This window comes from Cydia strobilella, chromosome 2 (assembly GCF_947568885.1).
Source record: "Cydia strobilella chromosome 2, ilCydStro3.1, whole genome shotgun sequence".
Taxonomy (NCBI): Eukaryota; Metazoa; Arthropoda; class Insecta; order Lepidoptera; family Tortricidae; genus Cydia; species Cydia strobilella.
The window spans coordinates 16,584,582-16,609,749 of record NC_086042.1 but is presented as its reverse complement, the minus strand read 5'-3'; the positions used below and the strand labels follow the sequence as shown (position 1 = coordinate 16,609,749).

At 37.0% G+C, this 25,168-nt stretch overlaps 2 protein-coding genes across 3 annotated transcripts in view; both read right to left on the bottom strand.

Annotated features, from left to right (window-relative positions):
* LOC134749621 (cell adhesion molecule Dscam2-like) overlaps window positions 1-25,168 on the bottom strand; it is a 167,045-nt gene that overhangs the window by 114,639 nt on the left and 27,238 nt on the right. The window lies entirely within an intron of this gene.
* On the bottom strand, window positions 2,629-8,449 carry LOC134752112 (uncharacterized). Of its 2 annotated transcripts, none has more exons than XM_063687684.1 (2): window positions 7,017-8,449; window positions 2,629-6,641 (listed from the first exon to the last, which is right to left on the bottom strand). In XM_063687684.1, the coding sequence occupies exons 1-2, from the start codon at window positions 7,851-7,853 to the stop codon at window positions 2,766-2,768; spliced, it is 4,713 nt and encodes a 1,570-aa protein (XP_063543754.1). In that variant the 5' UTR covers window positions 7,854-8,449; the 3' UTR covers window positions 2,629-2,765. The 2 variants fall into 2 exon arrangements, with proteins under 2 accessions (XP_063543754.1, XP_063543760.1); XM_063687690.1 differs by having other exon boundaries at window positions 2,629-7,034; window positions 7,109-8,448.

Here is a 25,168-nt window from a genome sequence, read left to right as displayed (position 1 = left end):
CGGTATAGTGTCGAGTTAGTCTAGCTCTAGGGTCTCTAGCTAGATCCATGACGGGCGCTCGGGTTGTTGTGTATAACTGTCGATAGAACTTCTCGACTTCTCCCAAGAGCTCAGGTTTGGATGAAATGATCCTGCCGTCGTCGGTCTTCAGTTTTGCCAGTTGGCTTTGGCCAATAGACAGATCTCTGGCAAACACCTTCGAGCCTCTGTTGCGCTTGATAGCCTCTTCAATACTGTTAGTATTGGATCGGCGTATATCTCGCTTCAGAGACTTCGAGATCTGTCTGTTGAGCTGCCTATAACGACAAACGTCACCTGGCGACTGCAGCATCATCTCACGCCTCACCTCCATGAACTTGAGAGTGGAGTCCGAGAGTTTCTTGGTTCTTGTACGACGAGTCTTGAAGAATTATATAATATTACATGCTAGTAAAAATATGGGTGAGTAAAGCTTGAGTTGTTTATAAATTTATCCATAAATGCGTTCTCTCTTCTCTTCTAAGTCGGTCCCTCACTGTTGAGGATCTCAGCTCAGCTCTCCACTTCTCCCTGTCGGTTGCTTTGTGGAAAGCGTTGCTTAGTGCGTCCATCTGGGCGGATATTTGCACCATCACACCATCTCGTTGGACGTGGTCCTCTAGGCCGTCTGCCTTCCACCTTTCCCATCACCGCAAGCCAAGTCAAGTTGTCAGGGTCTGCGAGCTATGTGACCGAAGACCGAAGTATCTCAGTACTCGTTGAAGACAGATGGTGGATAGTCTAGGTTCCTTTTCCGATTTGAGCTCCGCTAATATGGATACATTATTGCGGCCTGCCGTCCAGGGTATTCGGAGCATGCGCCACCACACCTACATCTCAAAAGCATCGACTTTTTTTCGGAGATCCGCTTTCAGTGTCCAAGTTTCCGCTCTTTAGAGGAATATGGGAAAAGCAAGGGTCCTAACTATAGTAACTATTCTAAATTTGGTTTTGTTGAGAATATTCCTGTCTTTCCATATCCTTTGCAGCTGAGACATTGTCGATTTTGCTATACCGGTTCTTCGTCTGATTTCGGCCTCCGATCCGCCCCTGTTGCTCAGAACAGCGCCTAGGTATGTGAACTCTTAAACTATTTCATAGCTGTTAAGGGCGTCTGTTTGCTGGCGAGTGTCGTATCTGTCAACTATCATGATTTTGGTTTTTGTCTTATTGATAGTTAGTCCGTACTCTCGGCTTGTGTCTTCAAGGTGGTCCAGCAATGTTCGCATTTCGGATTCCGAGATTCAGTGTGGTGTCGTCGGGGTATCTGAGGTTAGAGATTTTGCGTCCACCCACCGAAACACCTCCATCCCAGTTCTCCAACGCACGTTGAATGATGTGCTCTCCGTAGATGTTAAATAGTATCGGGGATATGATGTCGATATCGGCCTTGTCGAACGCCCTTTTGGAACACGAAATGACTAGATGTTGTGTTCTCCACCCTCATAGTTCCAAAGCCAAATTCATACAGGTTTTGTATAAGTTTAACCAAATGCTGACGTTTGTGATGTTTAATAAACGCGTTACTGGCTTGAATTAGCTATGAATCGTTTGTCTTTATCTGTCATTTTGACTTATGTATTTGTAAGATAATTTAACTAAATCAGGCTCGTAAAGTTTTATGAATAAGGGGGTAGGTTAGTATGTATAATGCAATGCAACTGTCATGTAATAGATCATTTGAATTCCGATTTATATTTGCCTAACATAGGCCACGTCGAAATTCTCGTTATCTCAACGTGCCACTAACTTTTTTTACCCTCGTTTCATATTTTCAGACCTGCAGGATTAGCACAAGAATTTTAATTAAAAATGTAATAACATGCACGAAATGATTCAAGGAAAGACTGCCGGATGTCGGTACCAACAGTAGCCGAGACTGCCTTGTGCATTTGTTTAGTGAAATAATTTAATTGTAAACCTACGTTTATACCGGTTTCCCCTGCAACCATATAAAGGGAGTAAGCTGATGCTTTTGTCTGATACAATAATGTCTGTGGGAATATTATATACTTTGATCAATAATTTTATGGCTTGCCTATGAAGGTTTATGTTCAGTCGTATACGCTATAAGCCGTTTTCTGTGTGTCGCCACATCATGCTCAATTAGATGATAAATAGACATATTATAATTTATCATATTGTTTATATTTTCCCTCATTTCCTATATGTGCGACAAGAACTTGAGTAACTTACGCTGAGAGGTTAATAGCTTTCATGAGCTCAATAAATACTATAGGTTAGAGCCGTAGATGGCACCATGATTTTGATCAAGAGCCACTTATAGTGGTGAATCCTCTCGTAATGGATCCAACTCATTGCCAACACGGTTTCTCTACTCTCACCGTCTTATGTGGGACCCGCAGGTCCCTGGAGGTCCTACCACCTTCCCCAATAGACCTTCCCTTGCCACCATAATCTTACTTTTACATAACCTCTCAACGTATTTCTCTCGTCATAGTTAATGAAATATAAGCACTCACCAGGGGGATCTTCTGGTTAAACTCTTACCCACTATCTCAAAGCCATAACAGGTTCTTAATCTTCTATTAGTTCTATATAGTATTAAAGGCCGCTTAGAAAAACGCGTTCCTTCCTCTCCGTCAATTAGAATGTCAAGTTATTTTTCTCTCCCGCCAAAATTGTCTGTACAGTGTTACCAATGTCAAAATCTCACGCTAAAGGTTGTCACTCACCTTTTATTAAGAATCGCGTAAATTCGCGACACTCCCAACGACGAGGCTTGTTTATAGAATAGCGAAAAGTTGACGGGTCCACTCTGCGATCTTTTCTCTTGCCCGTATCGCAGCGGCTCGTCTCACTACCTCCTCTCGTGGCTGACTCTCATCTTGCATGACTATCTCGGTTTCATGACTTACATCTTCCATTGGATGAGAAGTCTCATTAGTTTCTCCTTGTTCTGGTTGTGGTGGTGTTGTGGATACTCTCTCATTAGGACCATCATCAGTAATCCCTCTCTCTTCTTCTATACATTGGATAGGTATTACCTCTGAACTAACTTGTCTCTCCTTCATAATATCAATTTGCTCGTTCTCTTGTGGTACTTCAATTGTTTGACTTGTCTCGGACTCACTTGGTATAGAGCCTTGAGCTCTTTCTTGGAGTTCCCTGGTCTCAGTAGAAACATCTCCCTGTGCCGAAGGTGGATGTTCCAGTTCTAAAGGATATAGGTGTCCAATCGACCGTTTGAAGATGCTGTTTCCTGCTTTAACTTGTGCTACTCTACAGTATCCATCAGAACTTCTTATTAATTGGACAATCTTGCCAACCTTCCAGTTGTTCCTGTTGCTAGTCTCGCCTTTAATCTGAACTAAATCTCCAACACTTGGCTCCTTGTGCGATTTTACTCTTGGCTGCTTGTGACTGTGTTGATACCTTTCTCTTAGGCTCATCAAATATTGGTTTATAAACATGTTCTTGAAGTGGTTCAACATGTTCTGACCTCTTTTCCAACTGTCTAACACATTATGTTTCACTTGAGTGTCAGCTTGGTCAGGTCTATAATTCTCTGATATCTCCAAATTTAGACAACGTCCTAGAGATAGAAAGTCACATGGTCTAAGAACTATATCCATGTCAGGGCCTACTCGTGTCAAAGGCCGACTGTTAACAACAGCCTCAATCTCTTTAATGACAGTAAGAAGTTGTGTTTCATTCAGTAACAGCTTCTCCAATGTTTTTTTCATACAATGCTTCACTAACCCCACTAATCTTTCATAGAATGCACCATGCCATGGCGCTAGTTGGGGAATAAACTTCCATTTGATGTTATTCTTGACGCAGTGTTCACTCTTCAGAATTTCAGAGCTCAATTTAAAGTACAATGCGTTGTCTGAAACTATTGTTACTGGTACACCTCTTGTAGCTATGAACCTCCTCAGTGCCATAATACACTCATCCGCAGTCAAGTTCTTAACGACTTCCATGTGTATGGCTCTCACTGCTAAGCACGTCATAAGACATATCCATCTCTTTTGCTGTCCCTTTTCGGTATCTATGTAGACAGGTCCAAAATAATCAATTCCAGTATAAGTGAATGGTGTGCTATAATTGGCACGTTCTGCAGGTAAGGCCGGTGTTGGAGGCAGTGGGTACGGGCCACCACCGTGCTTTACACATTGAGTACATTTTCTTAGTATTTTCTCCACTACCGGTCTTCCTTTTGGAATCCAGAATTGCTGGCGGACTAGGTCGAGAGTATGAGGTGCTCCTACGTGGTAATTCTTCTCATGTATTTCTTGTACTACTTTCTTTGTGAATTCGCAGTCTCTAGGCAATAGAATCGGATACCTCATGTCGTATGACCACTTAGCATGCATCATTCGTCCCTTGCTTCTCAACAGTCCGTCAACATCTGTAAATAGCTCAAGATTTCTACTGAGGTCTGTCGCTTTGCCTTTTATTTCATCGGGAAAGAATCTTTGTTGCAGGTTTTTTATCTCCTGAACTTGAGATCTTACTTCACACTGGTCGGGCCTTGGTTCATCATTATTAACAGGTTCCACAGGTATGTAACTCTGTGAAAATTCTACCTGTATGTCATTATCTGACAGTTCTACAGGCATGTCATTCTCTGAAGGTTCTACAGGTACATTATTTGAAGACTGTTCCTTCAGACCCTCTAATACTGCAGGAAAAGATGCTACTTCTTGATGGCTGTCCAGGTGAATATCCTTTGGCCATTTACTCTTATCATTGGACAAGAAAGCTGGTCCTTCTAGCCATACATTCTTCTTCTGGATCCAAAGCTCAGGTCGGGTTGCAATATCAGCTGGATTCTCTTTTGTATTTACATAGCATGTCTCTAATCCAACATTCCTCTTTATCTCTTCTATTCTGTTGGCTATGAAAGGTGGTAGAAGCTTATTCGAGTGAATCCAGTTGAGAACCACTAAGCTGTCTGTCCATAAGTATTGTCTATCAATGGGTAACTCTATGGTCTCTTTCAGGTATGTCAATAAACGGTTTCCAATTACACAACCAAGTAATTCCAATTGTGGAATAGTCAGTTTTCTTTCATTCTTCTTCCCATTTTTATTTTTCTTTTCCAATGGTGCAACTCTACTTTTTGATAGTAAAAAGGATGTCTTTACTTCGAGACCATTGCTTGATCTTAAATATACTACTGCTGCGTAAGAGTCTTTAGCAGCGTCTGCAAAGCAATGTAATTCATTTTCAGATCCTTCACTGACATTGGATTCAACATATCGTGGTATTTTAACCTCTTTTATATCACCTAGGTTACTTTCAATTCTTTTCCACCTTTGTAATAGCTCCTGTGACAGTGGCGAGTCCCATTTATAGTCATTTCTCCATAATTCCTGTAGAAAGAGTTTGATTGGCACGAGTAATGGAGAGACTATGCCACATGGGTCATATACTGATGCTAATATTCGTAGGACTTCCCTTTTTGTCACTTCCTCTAAGGATCCATAGGTAAAAACTTCTTTATTTATGTTCAATGTGAGCACATCCTGGTTTTTATTCCACAGCAGGCCTAGGACTTTTATTTCGTTTGTCTCTTTTGCTCTATATTCTTCTGGTACCTTCTGAATAAAAGATTCGTCATTTGATGTCCAGTCTCTTAGGTTCATTGAAAGTTCTTCAAATGTTTTTCTGGTTTCATCATATAATTGAACAGCTTCTTCTGAAGTGTTAGTGCCAGTCACAACATTATCAACATAACACTTGTTTGCTACCTTTTTTAGCAACTCACTATTCTTCTGAGAAATGTGGTAACGTATGGTAGCCGTTAGTAAGAAAGGACTTGATATAATTCCGAAAGGCATTCTGCAAAATCTTAAGTGTAGTATGTTTTCATCAGACAATGGTTTGTTAATATCCTTTAGCCATAGGAACCTTGTCACATCTCTGTCTTCTTCCTGTAGGCCAATTTGCAAGAAAGCCTTTTCGACGTCTGCTATTATACCTATTTTATAAACTCGAAAGTTCAAGAGCAAAGCCGTCAGATCTTGAAGCATGCAAGGTCCTCTATATAAGCACTCATTAAGGCTTTGCTGATCTTTTAATCTTGCTGAGCCATCATACACAATACGCCCACGCTTGGCGCTCTGCTTGATAATGTGATGCGGAAGGTAGTTAATCGGAGGCACAGACTGGCATTGGACATTGGAGTCTACTTGAACAACTTCTATTATCTCAGCCTGTAGTTGTTCCATCAGTATCTCGTTATATTCTTGTAGTGTAGGCTTATCCATTCGTTGCACTAATCCCTTGAGCCTGCCATATGCTAGGCCATAGTTAGTAGGCACGTCTGGTGGATATGTTGTCCACGGCCACTTTACATAATAACGACCTCCTTGATACACAACAGTGTCGTTAAAGTGTTGAACTGCAATTTCTTCTCTGGTGGCCTTTACTGAATCAGTTATTCCAATGTTCTCCAGACTCCAGAGGAATTTCACATCAGCCTGTCTTAAAGGGAGGTCAGGTTCTGTGTAACACTTACATCCTATATTGTTCTGGTAGTAGGTAACAACTGCTAAGATGTTATCATTCTCTTGATTGTCCTTATCATGATGTCCAGACATGATCCATCCGAAATCTGTATCTACTAGGTAAAGATCAGTGTCAATCTGTATCTTGTTATTCCTAATAAAGGAGAAATAGTAATCATTACCAATGAGCATGTTTATTGATTGACCATTTGAGTAACTATCTGCTGGTATGTCCACAATATCTATTTTAGGAATGTCTTGTATTGGTATCCTATCAGTAATGCGAGGAACCACATTCACATGGATACTTTTTTCTATTCCTCTTTTTGTCTTGATAGTAATATCCGTGCAAGGACTCAAAGTCTCATTAGGCTTATCGGCTCCAAAAATAAATATCAGTAAAGAGTCTACATTTGCTAATGTCAAATCCAGGTGTTTCGCCAAATCCGTGGTAATATAGCTTCTTGAACTGCCGGAGTCAAGAAGGAGTCTACAATTTAGGGTCTTGGTTTTGTGAACCACCTGCGCTGTCGCAGTCTGTAAAAAAAATTTCCGCTTAAAACAATGGCCAGTTGAGTTCAGTGTAACAGCATGGTGTGGTTCACTCTTACCTGGTTCTTTCTTTGGGCATAGGGCTCGGTTGTGGTTACCCTTGCAGTGATAGCATTTTTTACGTCTCCGGCATTCATGAGCACGATGCCCTAACTTCAAGCACATAAAACATCGGTTTGATATTTTTTTCTTCCTATCTTCAGATGTCTTATAAGATGGGCATTCATCATTAAAGTGTGGCCCCGAGCAAAATATGCAACTCAACTTGGCTTTCTTTATTCCACTGTCAGTACTAGACTTAGCTGGTCTTTTCCTATTGTTGTTCCTGGGTGTGTATTCCATTTTGTGGAGGGATGTTGTCTGGGTGTGTATCCTTTTCCCTCTGTGGTATCGGGGTCTGTTTTCTATTGAAATTAAGGCATCTGTGGTGGCTGTATGGTCCTTTTGTAGAGGCAATGTAATCTTAGACTTCTCCAATGCCACCACAATTTTGTTTAATGTACTTCTGATCCCCGCTATTGTTTGGTCATCCACTGATAATAGGTTAAGTTCGTAGATTACTTTTTCGGGGAATTTGTTTAAAATAATACTACGAAACGAATTATTCTCTATATCTTCGCCAAGAGATGAAAGTACCCTTAGATGGTTTTCGATTTTATTTAGTGTCTTCCTACAGTCTTCGGCTGTATATTCGCAGCGACTAGTTCTATTTAGTGCTTCATAATGCGAGTCAATTACTTGTTGATTACTCCCGTATCTGTTCTTAAGTGTGTCTATTGCCACTTGGTAGTTAGCATTTGTCATTGTTAGGCCTTGGACTGCCTCCTTGGCCTCCTTTTCCAGTAAACTTATCAGATAAGCTAACTTTTAGACATCATCTAAGTTTTGGGAGTGTACATTGGCCGTGAACCGGTCCCAGAACTCTGTCCATTTCAGAATATCTCCATCAAATTTGAGCAGCTCAATTCTAGGAAGTTTCACACTTTTTGTTGAGATTTTATTGTGAGAATTAGAATGAATATTTAGAATTAATTCTAATTCTATAAGAAGTTCCTCTGCTTTTATTTGCTTCTCGAGTGCAGGGCGTAAAATATCTGTGTTTTCATTATTCGTAGCAATATATTTGTCAATGTCCGACTGGATACTAATCAGAGATTGTTTCAAAGTTAATTGTAACTTCATTACTTCTTGCACCATGACTTCCGTTCCGGAATTACAATTTAATATTAACGCCTCTGCGCTCTTTAAGTTTTCATCAAGTCTTTTTATTCTTAGTTCCAATCGATCTCGCAAGAAATTATCCATTTCGTGAAATTATTGCAACTTACTCATAAATTTGCTCCCTCTAGGCTTCTTTTATACAAGTCAATATAACCAAAATACCGGCCGCTGTCGTAAGTATATCGCTGTATTTCTCTATGCGTATCTTACTTTCCTGGCACTGTTTACTGGAATCTTATACACTTTACGTGCAAACTTGTTCGAAACTTAATGGGAACGCTACTGACATGGCGGTAAAAACTTTTATTTTCTAGTCCAACAAAACAAACAATACACAATCAAGACGCCATTTAGTTTAATAAATAGTAGGTTTGGTTTGCAAATACTTAAAATGGTATCCAATTACAATGTCACGCAGCTCCTATTATCCGCCAATAAGAAAATTCAGATTTTGATTTAGCCAATCAGGAACAGGAATTTGTTTGACAAATTTACGGTTTGCACAATGAAAACAAAGTCTCAAGTGTTACCAGTGCAAGATTTTATATCGATTACCAAATCGATTGCTTAATGAACGAATCGTCGATTTGCGGTTTTACGTATTCACTATAGTACAAAATAAATCGATTATCCATCGCATAATCGATAATTTATTAAAATTCATCTTGAATTAAGTAAAACAACAAACATAAAGGTTATTAATGTTATTATTCTCATTTGATATCTCGGAACCTCAAACTTATCTCAATAACACACAAATTTCTTCGAAAGTCTTATAACAACACATCCAAAAATACAATCCTTAGAAGAGAGAGCTGCAGAAGGAGAGAGAGAGAAAAAATATTCATTTCTCTAATATGAAACCTTTATTTTAATCGATTCTTTTTCTATCAAACACTCTTATTGTTGGTAAAGTTTCAACACAGGAGATCTTGACATTTTAATTTAATTTATATATAAGGCAAATTAAAAGGACTTTAGTTTTTGAAGGAATCTTTTGACTTGATAATTCTTAGTGTCCACTGCAATAGACACAATTTTGCAAATATCAACTTCTGTATTACCTAGTGCAAGGTTCTTGTTCACTGCTATGTCCCATACAGGACTCATTAATGCTACTACCTCAGCGGTACCTATTACAAGGTTCTTAGTCAATACTATGCCCTTTACTCTTTAAGGACTCATAAGTGCAGATACTTTAGCAGTGCCTAATACAAGGCTCTTAATGTTATGCCCTTTGCTCTTAAGGACTCATAAATGCAGATACTTTAGCAGTGCCTAATACAAGGCTCTTAATATTATGCCCTTTGCTCTTAAGGACTCATAAATGCAGATACTTTAGCAGTGCCTAATACAAGGCTCTTAATATTATGCCCTTTGCTCTTAAGGACTCATAAATACAGATAATTTAGCAGTGCCTAATACAAGGCTCTTAATGTTATGCCCTTTGCTCTTAAGGACTCATAAATGCTACTACTTCAGCGGTACCTAATACAAGGTTCTTGTTAACTACAAATACTTTACATGCGCTCTTCTCTTCATTGATGCATGTTTGTTACTGCTTCATCTATGCCTACTAAGGGCTATCAAATGCAAATACTTCAGCATATCCTTTACTATGACTCATGAATATTGCTGAAAACTGAGTTCTTAGATGAATAATTTAAATTATAATTTCCTATACTTTACTGGTTTATGGGAAAACAAATTTAATATTATCTCAGCATCTCTCCACCATTTTGTCGCCACATCATGCTCAATTAGATGATAAATAGACATATTATAATTTATCATATTGTTTATATTTTCCCTCATTTCCTATATGTGCGACAAGAACTTGAGTAACTTACGCTGAGAGGTTAATAGCTTTCATGAGCTCAATAAATACTATAGGTGAGAGCCGTAGATGGCACCATGATTTTGATCAAAAGCCACTTATAGTGGTGAATCCTCTCGTAATGGATCCAACTCATTGCCAACACGGTTTCTCTACTCTCACCGTCTTATGTGGGACCCGCAGGTCCCTGGAGGTCCTACCACCTTCCCCAATAGACCTTCCCTTGCCACCATAATCTTACTTTTACATAACCTCTCAACGTATTTCTCTCGTCATAGTTAATGAAATATAAGCACTCACCAGGGGGATCTTCTGGTTAAACTCTTACCCACTATCTCAAAGCCATAACAGGTTCTTAATCTTCTATTAGTTCTATATAGTATTAAAGGCCGCTTAGAAAAACGCGTTCCTTCCTCTCTGTCAATTAGAATGTCAAGTTATTTTTCTCTCCCGCCAAAATTGTCTGTACAGTGTTACCAATGTCAAAATCTCACGCTAAAGGTTGTCACTCACCTTTTATTAAGAATCGCGTAAATTCGCGACACTGTGTAAGCTAAATTGTGCAGTGTAGGTAGGTCGGTACACAGATAATAAGTTGAACAAAAAAATATTCTCATACGACTATTAAGATTCAAATTATATTTTTAATTAAAAATAATGTTTTAAAAGCTGGAATAATTTATAAGTAATTATTATGTGTCAATAAAGTGATTGATTCATACATACAATACATGTATACAGGGTGTCCCAACACTGGGAGGGTAATGTCAGAAGTGATGATGCAACACCTAACATTACCCAGGCAGTGTTGGGTAAACCTAGAGATGTATGTGTACGGGTAAACGCCGAATACAGATTAATGTTGCTTAAATTTTCGGACTTTACCCAAAAGGCTGGAATAATACTAGTTATACCAGGGTAAACTTGTTAAATTAACCTTCTAACATTACCCGTAACATATATACTTAGTGCCAAATTAACAATATCATTCAAGTTCAAGGCAAAATTCGTAACTGATACTCATGTAACAAGTATTTGTTTTATTGTGATTATTTTTCGCAAATGTATTAAAAAACGTCATTCATGATACGTGCGAAAGTGTTATTATTATTATTTTTATGATGTATAGGCAGGCGTTTGACCATTCTCCTACGCAGCTACGGCTCATAAAAGACATTTCGGGACTGGTAAATAAGTAATGACACACAACAAATGTACTATTTTAATCAAAAGGCGAATACGAATAACTACCAATTCTAGTGTCTTGATTGCTGTTCTTTTACACATAGGCAATGTATAACACTTGTAAAACTTGTTATTAATTATTTTAGATTAATATGTATATGTACGTTATATCTTTCAGAGAGAGAGAATACAACATTTTTTGATCTACGCTATGACTGACAGTAGTTTGTTTATTTATCACATCGTGACGTCATCAAGATCACGTGACAGCTTGGAGCGTTTAGGCTCAAAATTGAAACACTAAACTAATTAAACTCGTTTTTTTACTTAAAATTAATGAATAAGAAATTTAAATATTTTTTTGTAATAATTACGTGTATCATAAAATGAAAACAGTTCTAAAAATTTATCAACATCCCTATTGTACTAAAGAGTATTTGTGACTGTGAATTCAGAGATATTTTAGTCATCTTCCAGCTGCAGCGGCGCGACATTCTGACAGCACGGTAATTAAACCCCGGATTCTACGCGGGGACAGTGCTGTTATTTTTGGTGTTTGTTCGTTACGATGTTATTGCGGTTTTTATATGGTTGACCCTGTAATTGTTACTGGCGGTTAACAATATAGACATCCCTAGAAGAGTGGTTTAGTAATACTTTTATGTGCGCGCGTAGGATATTTTTTTAATTAAGGTAAGGTGGGGTAAGACTATCAGCGGGGCAAAGCAAACACTTGTATGGAATCCTCATAAATACTGTTTGTCTTACCCCGAGCAAAATAAACTATGTTCGTCTTACGGTGGGGTAAGACGAACATAGTTTATTTACCTTACAGTTTACAATACTTGCTGCTCTTGCAAAAAAAACCTCGAACTGCATTTTGTGTGTCTTCTGAGTTGGACAGGAAGTTTGACTTTGTATCTGTCGTTTTAGGGAATAACTGTGTATCCTGTATGCCTTATCCTTCTGAACCCCTGTGTCAAGGGTCGTCAATGCGGTCGTAACCCCTCTGGAGTTGCAAGAGTGACCGCTTACCATCTGGTGGGACTTACGCTTGTTTGGCATAGTCGTATTATAAAGAAAGGCATGGTTATATTACCGGTCTGAAAAAGGTATACCGAACCGTGTTACAACATAGTTAATATGGAATTAAATACTTGGTATTCAAATTAGAGTCTACTATCTGAAACAAATTTAAGCTTCAGCTACGAGTCGCAGAGCCGGCATGCCAAAGTCACATTCACTGATTTGAGATTTCACACCGAAGGCAGCCCATAAATCCACGAATGCTATCGATCGTTCTACAACCAAGCTAGATTGTCGATAAGTTTATCCAACAATGCCTAGAGGAGGTGAACGCTTTTGTGGATTTACTGCGAATGTTCGACGTGGTGGTCGGATATTAAATACAGCAGGGTCTTTATTGAGTGCAGAAAACACAGGATGTCATCTTCATTGAAGGTCAATAAAGGCTAATTATTGATGTGGACTGTCTGACGTTCGTCTGATTTTCATTTTTTTTTTCATTTAATTTCATTTATTTATTGCAATCATGTTCATTTCATACAGGTGGTAAATAAAATATAGTCGGTACATGATACCCTGTTAGGGCACAGCAAAATTGTCTTACAAACTAAATTAACAAAACAATTTTATTTTTATTTTATAAGTTACATATTACATTCTGATAGAAAATGACATAATTACTAAGATATTAATTATTCATTCTATATTATTTCGTTATTCGTTTATATTATTATTATTTAAATATTCGTTCAATGTGTAATAACATTTTTTTAATAAGAGATTTAATTAATTTAAATTTTTTTTTATCATTTCCTACATTTTTTATAGCCTCTGGCAGTTTATTAAATATTTTTATTGCCATTACATAGGTACTATTAGAGTGCTTTTTAATTTTAGAGGCCGGTAGTAGTAATTTGTTTTGATGTCTCAGTAGGTGGGTTGTGGGTAATTCGTATCTTTTTTTAAATATATGATTATTTTGTTTTGCAAATTTACAAATTTCGAAGATGTATATAGATGGTAATGTGAGAATTTTGAATAGTCGGAAAAGTGGTTGGCATGTGTGTGTGTAGTTTACGTTGGCCAGTATGCGGATCAGCTTTTTTTGTTGTATAAATAATGATGGTACGTCAGTACTGTTCCCCCATAAAATGATCCCATATCTTAGCCATGCGTTGGCGTACGCGTAGTATACGGCGAGAGCTGTCTGTAAGTTTGTGGTTTTCTTTATCTCGCTCAGCGCGTATGTAAAACTAGAGATTTTAGATTTTAATAATTGTATGTGTCCCTTCCAGTTTATATTTTTGTCTATAACAAGTCCAAGTAAAGAGAATTCTTCTACTACTTCTATCTGAGTGTTATTATAATGAAATACTAAATCTAATGGAGCTTTCTGATGAGGGTGGAAAGTCATTAATTTTGTTTTCGTGTAATTTATTTCGAGATTATGGTCATACATCCAATTTGTTATATTCTGTAATACCGACGTTAGTTTGTCATTTAATTGGTCGTTATTTTCGCATTCAATGAGTAATGAAATGTCATCAGCAAATAGTATGCATGTCTCCTCTAATATCTTTGGAAGATCGTTAATGTATAACAGAAATAGAAGGCATCCCACAACGCTTCCTTGGGGGATTGAGGAGTTGACTACTTTGCTGTGTGATCGTATCATTTTTATTTCTTTGTGATTTATGTCATAGTATTCTATCTCCGTAAGTTGTACTCTATCCTTTAGGTACGATTCAAACCATTTGTGGGCTGGTCCTCGTATCCCCACCCCATACAATTTATCCAAAAGTATTGTACACTTGACTTTGTCGTAGGCTTTAGTCATATCCAGGAGGACGCCAACTCCGTATTTTTTGGCATTTAGAGTGTTTGCAACCTCCTGCATGTACTTATAGACTGCTGTTGTTGTAGATCGCCCTTTGCGAAATCCATTTTGGCTTTCGGTTAATATTTTATATTTTTCACAGAAGGCGAAAACACGGTCGCACATGGCTTTTTCGAAGAGTTTAGATGCCGTTGGTAGCAGGGCAATTGGTCGGTAGTTGTTGGGGTCAGTTTTAGACTTCTTTTTGTGTATCGGCTTTATAAGGGCTGTCTTTAGTTTGTTTGGAAAAACTCCTTCGCTAAACGATTGATTTATTAATTTGCAGAAGGGGAGCGCAAGTGAATCAGCACATTGTCGTATGAGAGATGGTGGAAGTTCATCTATGCCGCTGCTGTTTTTGTTTTTTAGTCCTTTTATACTTTTATAAATCTCTTGGTAGTTTACAGGACTGAGAAACATTGTGTTTTCTGTATAATGTATTACTGGTCTGCCGCGGCGTTCGTGATCTTTGTTTGATGTTTCACCTATTTCAGCGAAGTGGTGTTAAAAGCATTAGCTATGGTGTTGGGGTCATATATTATACTATTATCTATTTGTAGTTCAATATTTTGTTTAATTATTTTTTGTTTTTTGTTTGTTCGTTCATTGATTACGTTCCACATAGTTTTTACCTTATTATCCGACTTTTCTAGTTTTTTAATGTATTGTAATCTTTTTGATGTTATTATAGTTTTCTTAAGTGTCTTTTCATATTTTTTATAATGTTCCATCAATATCTTGTTGCTGGATTTATGTGCGATGATTTTTAAAAGTCCTTTGTTTTTGCATGATTGTCTGATGCCTACGGTTAGCCATGGTTTTCTATTACTATCTTTTATTAAGATTTTACGTTTAGGAAAGGTATCGTTAAGAATGTTTTTTAAAGCATTTTAAAAATTTGAGTAATTTTCATTTATTGTGTTATTTAAGTGAATAATGTTACCCCAATCAACTGTTTTAAGTTGTGACTTAAAATTATTTATATTATCTTGGGTAAATATTCGTTTTTCTTTATACCAGGTAATTTTGTTTTTAAGGGGTACGGGCAGTTCCATTTGTAAAATAGTTCCGGCGTGGTCTGAAAACCCGAGTTCTTTTACTTCAGTGAGTGTTGTTTTTTCGTAGAAGTTGGTAAAAATCAAGTCGAGGCATGTTGACGTTGTTTGAGTTATTCTAAACAAAGTGGCTCGTTTTGTGTTTTGTGTTTTTTTTATGAACTCCTGTTATTAACTAGTCTTGTGTTTAGTCTGAATCGTTGCAAAGATGAATCTTTTAGGCATACCTACATATGCATAGTGTTTTTAGTATTTTTATCAAGAAATAAAGCATTTACATTTAAATAAGTCACTTTTGATGAAGTGGAACAGCTGATGAAGACTAGAACGGAACACTTCAACGTACCTACTTCACGTTTGGTGATATGTCTTTTGCGCAAGTTAGGTTTTGAAGCAACAATTTTGTCAAGCTTAGTTACTAACTAACTAACTAACTGGATGCTGATAAGCAATAATGTGTTAAAACCCACATAAGCACCACTAAAATGGCGTCTAAAAATTTTTTCGTGGTTTTTGAGTATTTTAATTACAGACATGGACACAGTTATCAAGGACTTTGGACTTAAAATCAATATAAATAAAACTAAAACGCTTGTTACTGCAATTACAGCTTCAATACCTAGACCAGTCACATTAAATAATTGTAAAATAGATCAAGTTTCCAAATTTAAATACCTTGGTAGCTTCATTACTAATAACTCCAGGTGTACACAAGATATTATCCCAAGAATAGCTATGGCTAAAAAAGCTTTTAATACTAAAAATGCCTATTTAAAGCCAGAATATCTCGCCAAATCAAGAAAAGGCTAATCAAAGTGTACATCTGGAGCATAGCGTTATACGGGTGTGAAACGTGGACAATGACACAGAGGGACAGAGAAAAACTTGAAGCCTTTGAAATGTGGTGCTGGCGGCGGATGGAGAAGATTAGTTGGACCGAGAGAAAATCTAACGAGGAAGTTCTCAACCTTGTGCAGGAGAGGAGGTCCCTGTTGCAAATCATTGAGAGCAGAAGAGGGAAAATGGTTGGGCACCTGTTACGACACGACGTATTCATAAAACATATTGTGGAAGGGAAAGTAGAAGGAAGGCGGAAGAGAGGGAGACCAAGAAGAACAGACATGGACCAACTTAAGGAAATGTAAACGTCGTGTTGTTATCAGGCGGTCAAACGAAAAGCTCAGGAAAGAGATACATAGAAATTGCTTCACCGACAAGAGCTAGCTCTTAAATTAATGATGATGATGAGTATTTGTTCTAATAATTAAAGATTTTGATTAAACTGTTGATTTGTAGCGATTGCCCCTTTTTGTTTACGGCGAATTGCATGATGACGTCAAACTTTCTCGAGAACGTGTCATTATACTTAACACAGTTTTGCTAATTGTATAAAATCTGCCTTTGAACTTAAAATCAACATGTTACAGCACGTAACTTGTTGTTGCACATACTAACATAAATTATAAATTTTGTTTTGCAATCATCATAATGCACTGATATGATATATTTTTTTTCGATTTGGAAGAATGATTCAAATGTAACAAGTTATTTAAAATCATAATAATTATATTGTACATACATTCAAATTCTTGAACTTGGCATTTAAAATGAATTGCTAAGAAAAACTACAGCATTTTTTACGGTTTTTTTTTAAATTTATTTCGGCACTTACCTCAAAAATAAAATCCTTAAAAACTAGTGCGATTACGCTTTCGATCAGTATTAGTATTTACCCCTTGAAAACAGCAACAAGTAACAGATTTTTGCACTAAATTCGTAAAATTATTTATTATAAACACAATTTTTAGCAACACTTACCTTCATAGCGCGTTGTTACGAAATGTGCGCATTATTTCCTAGAAAGGGGCCCACTGACTATCAGTCCGCCGGACGTAATCGGCCTGTCAGTTAGAACAAAAAATTGACAGTTCCAATTATTAATGAACGTGATCCCTCTTCAGTTACATAGATTCCTTAGTTCCTTACTAAAGAATTTAAATCTATGTCACCGAAGAGGGTTCACGTTCATTAATATTGAACTAAGTCCCAAGTAAATTTCAAATTAAAGTTAGCTTTAATATCCTAGTACCTGTCCTTATACTCGTGTAAGCGGCGTCCTCATGGAAAATTGAGATTCGGAAACCAAAGCTAGAATGTCGGGGGGCCCACTGACTATTAGTCCGCCGGACCCGGAACGTGAACCCTCTTCAGTTACATAGATTCCTTAGTTCCTTACTAAAGAATTTAAATCTATGTAACTGAAGAGGGTTCACGTTTCATTAGAAATGTATGTTTCGTCTCGATATTGAAATATTTAGGTAGGTACTTACTCGATAATAATATTTTTACTCGTGCCAAATTTTAGCAGTAATGAACTGTTTGCCGTGGACCGCACGTGACCGCACAGCGCCCATTTCAGAGGTTTAATATCCACCCTAAAACTATACTACCGTGCAATACATTACCCAAAGTACACCATTTGCTATCTAAAGCAAACCTTAATACGAACATTTGACTAAAATACTCATAATACTGTGGGGCAATTCAGTTTATTTCAAACTCAAACTGAAATGATTTATTCGTAAACATAGGTAACAGTGTTGGTACAAAATGCGACTTCCAACAAGGTTGCATTAAACGTTTAACGCTACCATAGATAATTTAATTTTATACTTTATTTATTAACTCACTAATGTTAACTTTCGCTTGACCAACGTTTAACGCTACCATGGAGGGGGTATGAAAGCACTGTTGCGTTAAATCTTTTTATTAGATAGTAATATACTAGTAATATACCAGGCGAACATAACTATGAAGGAGGTTTACGCTCAGATCTTTCCATGAAGTTAGAATTATATAGCTGGAGAGATGACAGGGAAAAATTTGAAGTGAAACTTCTAATGCGACTTCCAACAAGGTTGCGTTAAACGTTTAACGCTACCATGGAGGGGGTATGAAAGCACTGTTGCGTTATAGTAATATACTAGTAATATACCAGGCGAACATAACTATAGAGGAGGTTTACGCTCAAATCTTTCCATAAAGTTAGAATTATATAGCTGGAGGTGACTCACTAAAGTTAACTTTCGCTCGACTAGCACGGTGTCTCTTATCTCTCTCTCTCTCTCTCTCTCTCTCTCTCTCTCTCTCTCTCTCTCTCTCTCTCTCTCTCTCTCTCTCTCTCTCTCTCTCTCTGTATACTTGTTTGAATAAACATACATGTACAGTCAGCAATACTATTCGCTTAGCACCTTTGCATAGAAACTTCTAATGCAGGGGGCGGGTCACTTTTCTCTGCAGCTGACTGTACCAGGCGAACATAACTATGAAGGTTTACGCTCAAATTATTATAAATTATCAAACTTCGAAAAGAGAGTGTGACCAGTAAGTTGAATAGGGTAATTTCCCGAAAGTAGGGTAATTGATGCTAGTTTCACGTCTTTCGCGCGAAGGGACTCCACGCACTATTTTTTTTTCAAAAATGTGCCATCCAAATTTTACTATAGGATAATTACACTGCTAACAGAAAATTATCACAAAAGTGTGATATCCAACACTTTTGTGTCATGTCCACGTCATGTCATACATTGTACGTAACATTTACTCATCAAAAACGGATATGGCAATAATTTCATGATTAGCACTAGGTTTATTCAAAATATTTGTATGGTACTATAAATAGTACACATACGAGTATGTGCCTAAATCTAAATGTTTAAAGCAGTTCAATATTTCCCAAAAATATTTTTTTCGAAAAATATATATTTTGCTTCTTATCGCTCTCCTGCAAACCAATGTAAGTGGCGTATGGCACAAACCGCACAAACGTATTCTCACCCGACGAAATGTCAGTTAGAATTAGAACCTAGCTAGAGGATGGCAGTGCCCCCTCTCTCAGCATTGATGTTTTTAAACGGTTTTATTTATTCACTGGCCCATGATAAAATTTTGTTTAAGCTATGTATATTCGTAAATACTGACATACCTACTGCGGTTTTTAGACGTATCAATTTTTTTTTCTATGTATCTACACATTTATACACATTAAAGTCAACTTTATTGTTGACAAAGTCTATGTATATTTCTGTGTGAAATCATAAGCCGACTTTAAAACAGTCATGTTGTACCTACAGTTACAGTTGAAGGCCGAATTAATGTGTTGTCTGGGGAATGAAATGGATATGGTTGTATCTACGTTCCCTCTGCCTCGCTCATTATCCTCTCGTGATCGTGTTTATTTATAATGAACATATATAAACTTGCTACGTACAAAGGCTAATAAATAAATAAGACTAGACAAATTTGTCTAAAAAAGAACTCATGAAATAAAACTATGAAAACGGATTATATCGCATATATTGAATTTATAATACATCGGGGGATGTATTATAAATTCAATATACGCGATATAATCCGTTTTCATATGAATGAATGAATGATGAATGAATGATTTATTTGCATATGAATATTGGGTTACATATGTAGGTGTTGGGTACAATATTTTGAGTTTGTTTCACCAAGATTCTACCTATACAGGTGTACATGCACTGTATATTGGCTTGTTAGTTTTATTTCATGAGTAACTATCGCGGTAACCGAAGACAATATTAAAAAAGAACTACTAACAGAGTCACTTGTATCTGAATCTGACACAGAATGTTACGAACTAGTCTGTTTTTTTAACTATGAAGTACTGCCCATAGGAAATAGTATGGAACGCTCATTTGTTTTTTGCATAGAAAATGTATGGCGTACTTTATAGTTAAAATAAAACAGACTATGGCTACAAGTCAGTAGTAGTAGATCATTATCAATTTGCCCATGAGGAACCCGAAAGATTTTAACCACGCATTTCTCAGGTCAAGAGAAGGAAAAAATGTTATATTTCTACTTCTAAAACTGTTATGGAATTGATCTGATTATCAAAAGTGACATTTCTGATCCCGAAATATTCAGTAAGCTGATTAGGTACAGATAAATGTAACAGACCTGAAACTGTGAGCTAACAGTTTCAGGCCAAGATATTAAAATCAAAGTCGTGCCTTCATACGATTTTAAATTAACATGATCATTTACTTGCGTTATAATTTTAATTAAGTACAATCTGATATATGTACAAGGTAAATATCCTGTTCGTAATCGTAGTTACTGCTGTTATAGATTGGTTAAGTGAGAAATAAATCAGTCCGTTTGAGAAAATATCTACGTTAAGTAAGTAAATTTTCCTTCCAGCAAGCCAAAGCCAATACAATCCCGAAATCTTCCCTATTTCGATATTTTGTACAATAAGCGCTTTATTTAAATAACATATTCACATAAGGAGCGCTAGACAAAGGGCCGCTACCATCACTTACCTACTATAGAAGGACAAAAGGGTCCAATTGAGCCTTCGCGAGAAAAACACCGACTTGCCGAGCTGTAACGAACCTCCTACACGGCAGGACAGAACAAGAGATGAATCTATACTTTGTAATATCGCAACACCAGTAAGTACCGTCTGTGGATTTAAATATCTATTTTTTTGTTTCTTTTGAGTTATTTCTAGGAAAAGGTTTTGCATATATTACCTCGTCACGTAGATACATGAAATTCGCGTCATAGAAAATACAGACTACTTCCTGAAGTCTTAGAACGCTGAAATTTGGCAAATTTCAGCCTTCGTAGATACTAAAATGAAGTAGGCTCAAATTTCGTAGTGGTTAGCATTAACAATAAATTACATAAACATAGGTAACAGTGTTGGTACAAAATGCGACTTCCAACAAGGTTGCATTAAACGTTTAACGCTACCATAGATAATTTAATTTTATACTCTATTTATTAACTCACTAATGTTAACTTTCGCTTGACCAACGTTTAACGCTACCATGGAGGGGGTATGAAAGCACTGTTACGTTAAATCTTTTTAGATAGTAATATACTAGTAATATACCAGGCGAACATAACTATGAAGGAGGTTTACGCTCAGATCTTTCCATGAAGTTAGAATTATATAGCTGGAGAGGTGACTCACTAAAGTTAACTTTCGCTCGACTAGCACGGTGTTTCTTATCTCTCTCTCTCTCTCTCTCTCTCTCTCTCTGTGTATACTTGTTTGTACAATATAAAGAGTAATGGAATGTGATCATCCGAAAGAATCATGATTGAATGTGCTTTTGGAGAAATACTGAAAACAAAGTAAATTTATTTGTGAAAACAGATAATTATACTCACATAAAAATTAAAACTGGTAACTTTATAAAGAAATTACAGAGCTACCAGTTTTATTGTATTATATTATAAATATAATATACCTACATTATACGCGTGAAATATCCCTTAAAAGGATAAATACTGAAGTTAGTAATTGAGAATAGAGATAAACGACAATCCAGCAGTTTAATTTGTCCACCAGTGTAATGGCGCTTGTTAAGGTACGCTTGTAAAGTGACAATTTGAGAGATGGCGGCAGTAGGGCCGCGCCATTCGCGACTGGAAGCCCACGTCTATACTATATATTGTAACTAGTTATATTTATATGTATAAGTTTTGCTATGATTGCAGTTAATTTTTCATTAAAAATAACATTTATATCGTCGGCCTAAATCGCAAACCTCGTAACTCAATCTGACCAAATTTTACAGGAGGCACAAAAAACTTTATTACCAAAAATTTTGCATGAAGACTTGCTTATTATTTTCTTTAGATAATGTTAAGTTAAATTTAGCCATCAGATTGTTAAAACCTATTTTTATAAATCACCTGAACCTGGAAAATTTGGAGTTACGAGTTTTTCTTGAAAATTTCTAGAAAGCTAATCGGGAGTTAAGAGTTTTGCTATAAAAATCCGTAAAAATAGAGGATAATCTTTCGATCTCAACAAGGTGATTGTGAATTAAAAAAATAAATAACTTGCAAATAAAAAAATATTTATTAAACTTAAAAACAGAAAAGCCTCCTCTGAATTGCAGCGAGTCGGTAGTAGGATCCCATGGTTTTGGTAGCCGGAATCATAGAATAGAATAGAATTTTATATATTTTATTATTTCATAGGGGGCAAATGCATGTCAACTTCCTCGAGAGAGAGGGGCTTTTCTTGATGAATTCGTTCTTCATCCATTCTAGGGCATTTATTTATGTGATGAGCACAGAATAGATATTTTTTCTGAGTCATGGGTGTTTTCTTATGTATTTAAGTATTTATATATTATATATATAGTTGGCTGAGTACCCATAACACAAGCCTCCTTGGGCTTACCGTGGGACTTAGTCAATCTGCGTAAGAATGTCCTATAATATTTATTTATTTAAAAAAAAGCCCCAAAGGAAGTGGACATGTCACATGACAGAGCCCAGATACTATGACAAAAAATGAGATCAATTTCATCGTAACCGACAAAAAGCATATATATTCAGAGACGTCTCAGTGATCAACAGGTTCAACACCGGTAGTGATCACCGACTTGTTAGAGGCTCTCTGAATATCAACTATAAGCTCGAACGTGTCCGTTTGATAAGTCCAGGCTCCGACTTCCGACTTAGGCTGCTCCAAACCATTGTAGGATCTGAAGCATTTCAGTCGAACCTGGAGAACTGATTCGCTGCCGTGGAAAGCACAAATGCCGTTGACATAAATCAGACCCTCAAAAATGTGGTTGGAATCCTCAGGAAAGAAGGTATGAGATCTTGCGAAGTACAGCGTAAAGCCGGGAGGTCGAAGCTTTCAGAGGAAACCCTCAGGCTCATGATGGAACGACGGGAAAGACCCACCTGCCAAGTGGCAGAAGAAGAAGGAAGGGAGAGGAAGAAGTCTTCACAGCGACGGGCTCTAAACAAGAAGATCGGCAAACTAGTACGACGTGACTTTCGGTGCTTCAATACACGCTTCATTGAGCAAGCAATCGGGGGTCAAAAATTTTTGTCTAGTCCCTTGGAAGAAGCCACCCGACGAAGTTGACCACAACTGATGGGGCTGTTGTATCCTCCCGGTCGGGGATTCTCTCTGAAATCAAATCCTTCTATAGCCTACGCTTCGCACGCATCTTAGTCAGATCCCGAAATGAGGATTCTAGAGCCACATTGATCCACACACATTTTATGCGGCAAAGCTTCTGGTTTATGATGAGCGGTTCTCATCACGATGAGCGGATTTCGTGGCTTGAAAAGCGATTTTTTGTGTCCACAAGGTACCTTCAGAGGCAAGCTCTTGAAACTAGTTAGTAGTTACCAGCAGAAAACCACGTAACTACTCTTCATGAGTAAAGATCCACGCGAAGCAAACCTCGTATGTCCATGGCACGCAACCAGACGACATTTTTAATGGTCTAATGTGTTTAAATATGATAAATATCTATCAAGAATAAACAATCAGTGAAATCGTAGAACCTTATTACACATACCTGTTATTCAGCACCCGTTTTCTTCCTAAATATTTACGCACAACTGACGAGCAGTCACAACGCCATCGCAAAATGTACTGATGGGAGTGGCGGCGGGGGGAGATACGAGGTATTTCTTTTACAAAAATGGCGGTCGGGAGTTGCGAGGTTTTCTATTTTGCTTTTTAAACGTAAACGGTTTATTTTTGGTATTTAAGAGTTTTGCCGTTAGATGCGTTCAGAATAGTACTATCTAAAAGTGTCAAAACATGATTTAAAAAAAAAATGGAGTTACGAGGTATGCGATTTAGGCCGACGATATTACCATTTTATATGAATAGCCATAGCTAAATGATCGACATCAGATTTTGGTTAAATGATCGACACTCCCCTCCCGACGCGGCTCCGTTCATCTGAGATTTAAACTATCAGTTAATATACATAATACCTACGTCAAAGGAGGCATGAAGAACACATCATAACAGTTAAAATATTAAGATTCTTCTAAAACTTAACAAAAAGGCATGAAGCGAAAGGCCTGTTCGAGCTGCTGAGGTGAAAAATACATTACTCCTAATGTCTAATTTGGCAGTAACTTACGTTAATCTGGTAAACCTACTGGGACGCGACTGCTTAGTTCTAACGCAGGCAACAAATCCTACTAAAACGTCGAAAATGTTTTCGTTAAGTTATAAATAGATAAAGCGAAATACCTAGTGTAAATACCGTGATTTAAAATCAGCAACAGCAGCAAAAGCATATTCATTGGAAAATGTCAGGAAGTCTCGTTTTATTTATTTAGGCTTGATTTCAGTAAACTAGAATAAATATTTGCTAGTTAGTTGAGTTGTGCTAGGACATCTAAATGATTATTATTCATTTCAATAGGATTACCAAAATAATAATACCTTTCACTTTAGCCGCTTCTTCACATAATGTTTTGTCATTGTAGTTCATATTAAAAATAAAGAGGTTAATAATTAACGGCACTCGTTGCTTCATGGCCCCACTTCGAGAGTAAATTTCACTAATTACACAGCATTCGCCAATGCTGTATGTCCCTGTAATTTGCAGGTATACTCGTGCCTGTTCCTGTTGCAAATACCTATTGACTACTCATATAAAGTTAAAGGTATTACATATTAGTTATATAGTTTTCAGTCAAGATTAATTAATATGAATCAGAAACTGGTAATACAGCGTATAAAGCAATGCTTCCAATTTAATTATTTAAATATTTTTATGAACGGTATACCATATGAAAAAACAGAAACGGTAGTAGCATAGCGGTAAGCGCCTGTGACTTTCAACCCCGCCTTATACCACAATGAGTTTTTCGGACCATTTCTAATTATATCATTTGATATCAAGCAATCGCTTTTCGGCGAAGAAAAATATCTCGAGGAAACCGTCCTTATTCCAATACTGCCCTCATAAACAAATAACCAGCCAAGTGCGAGTCGGACTCGCGTTCCAAGGGTTCCGTACATTACACAATTTAAACAATGTATTTTTTATGCGAAATGTATTTAAAAAACCCGTAGGGGTCGGATCAAAAACTT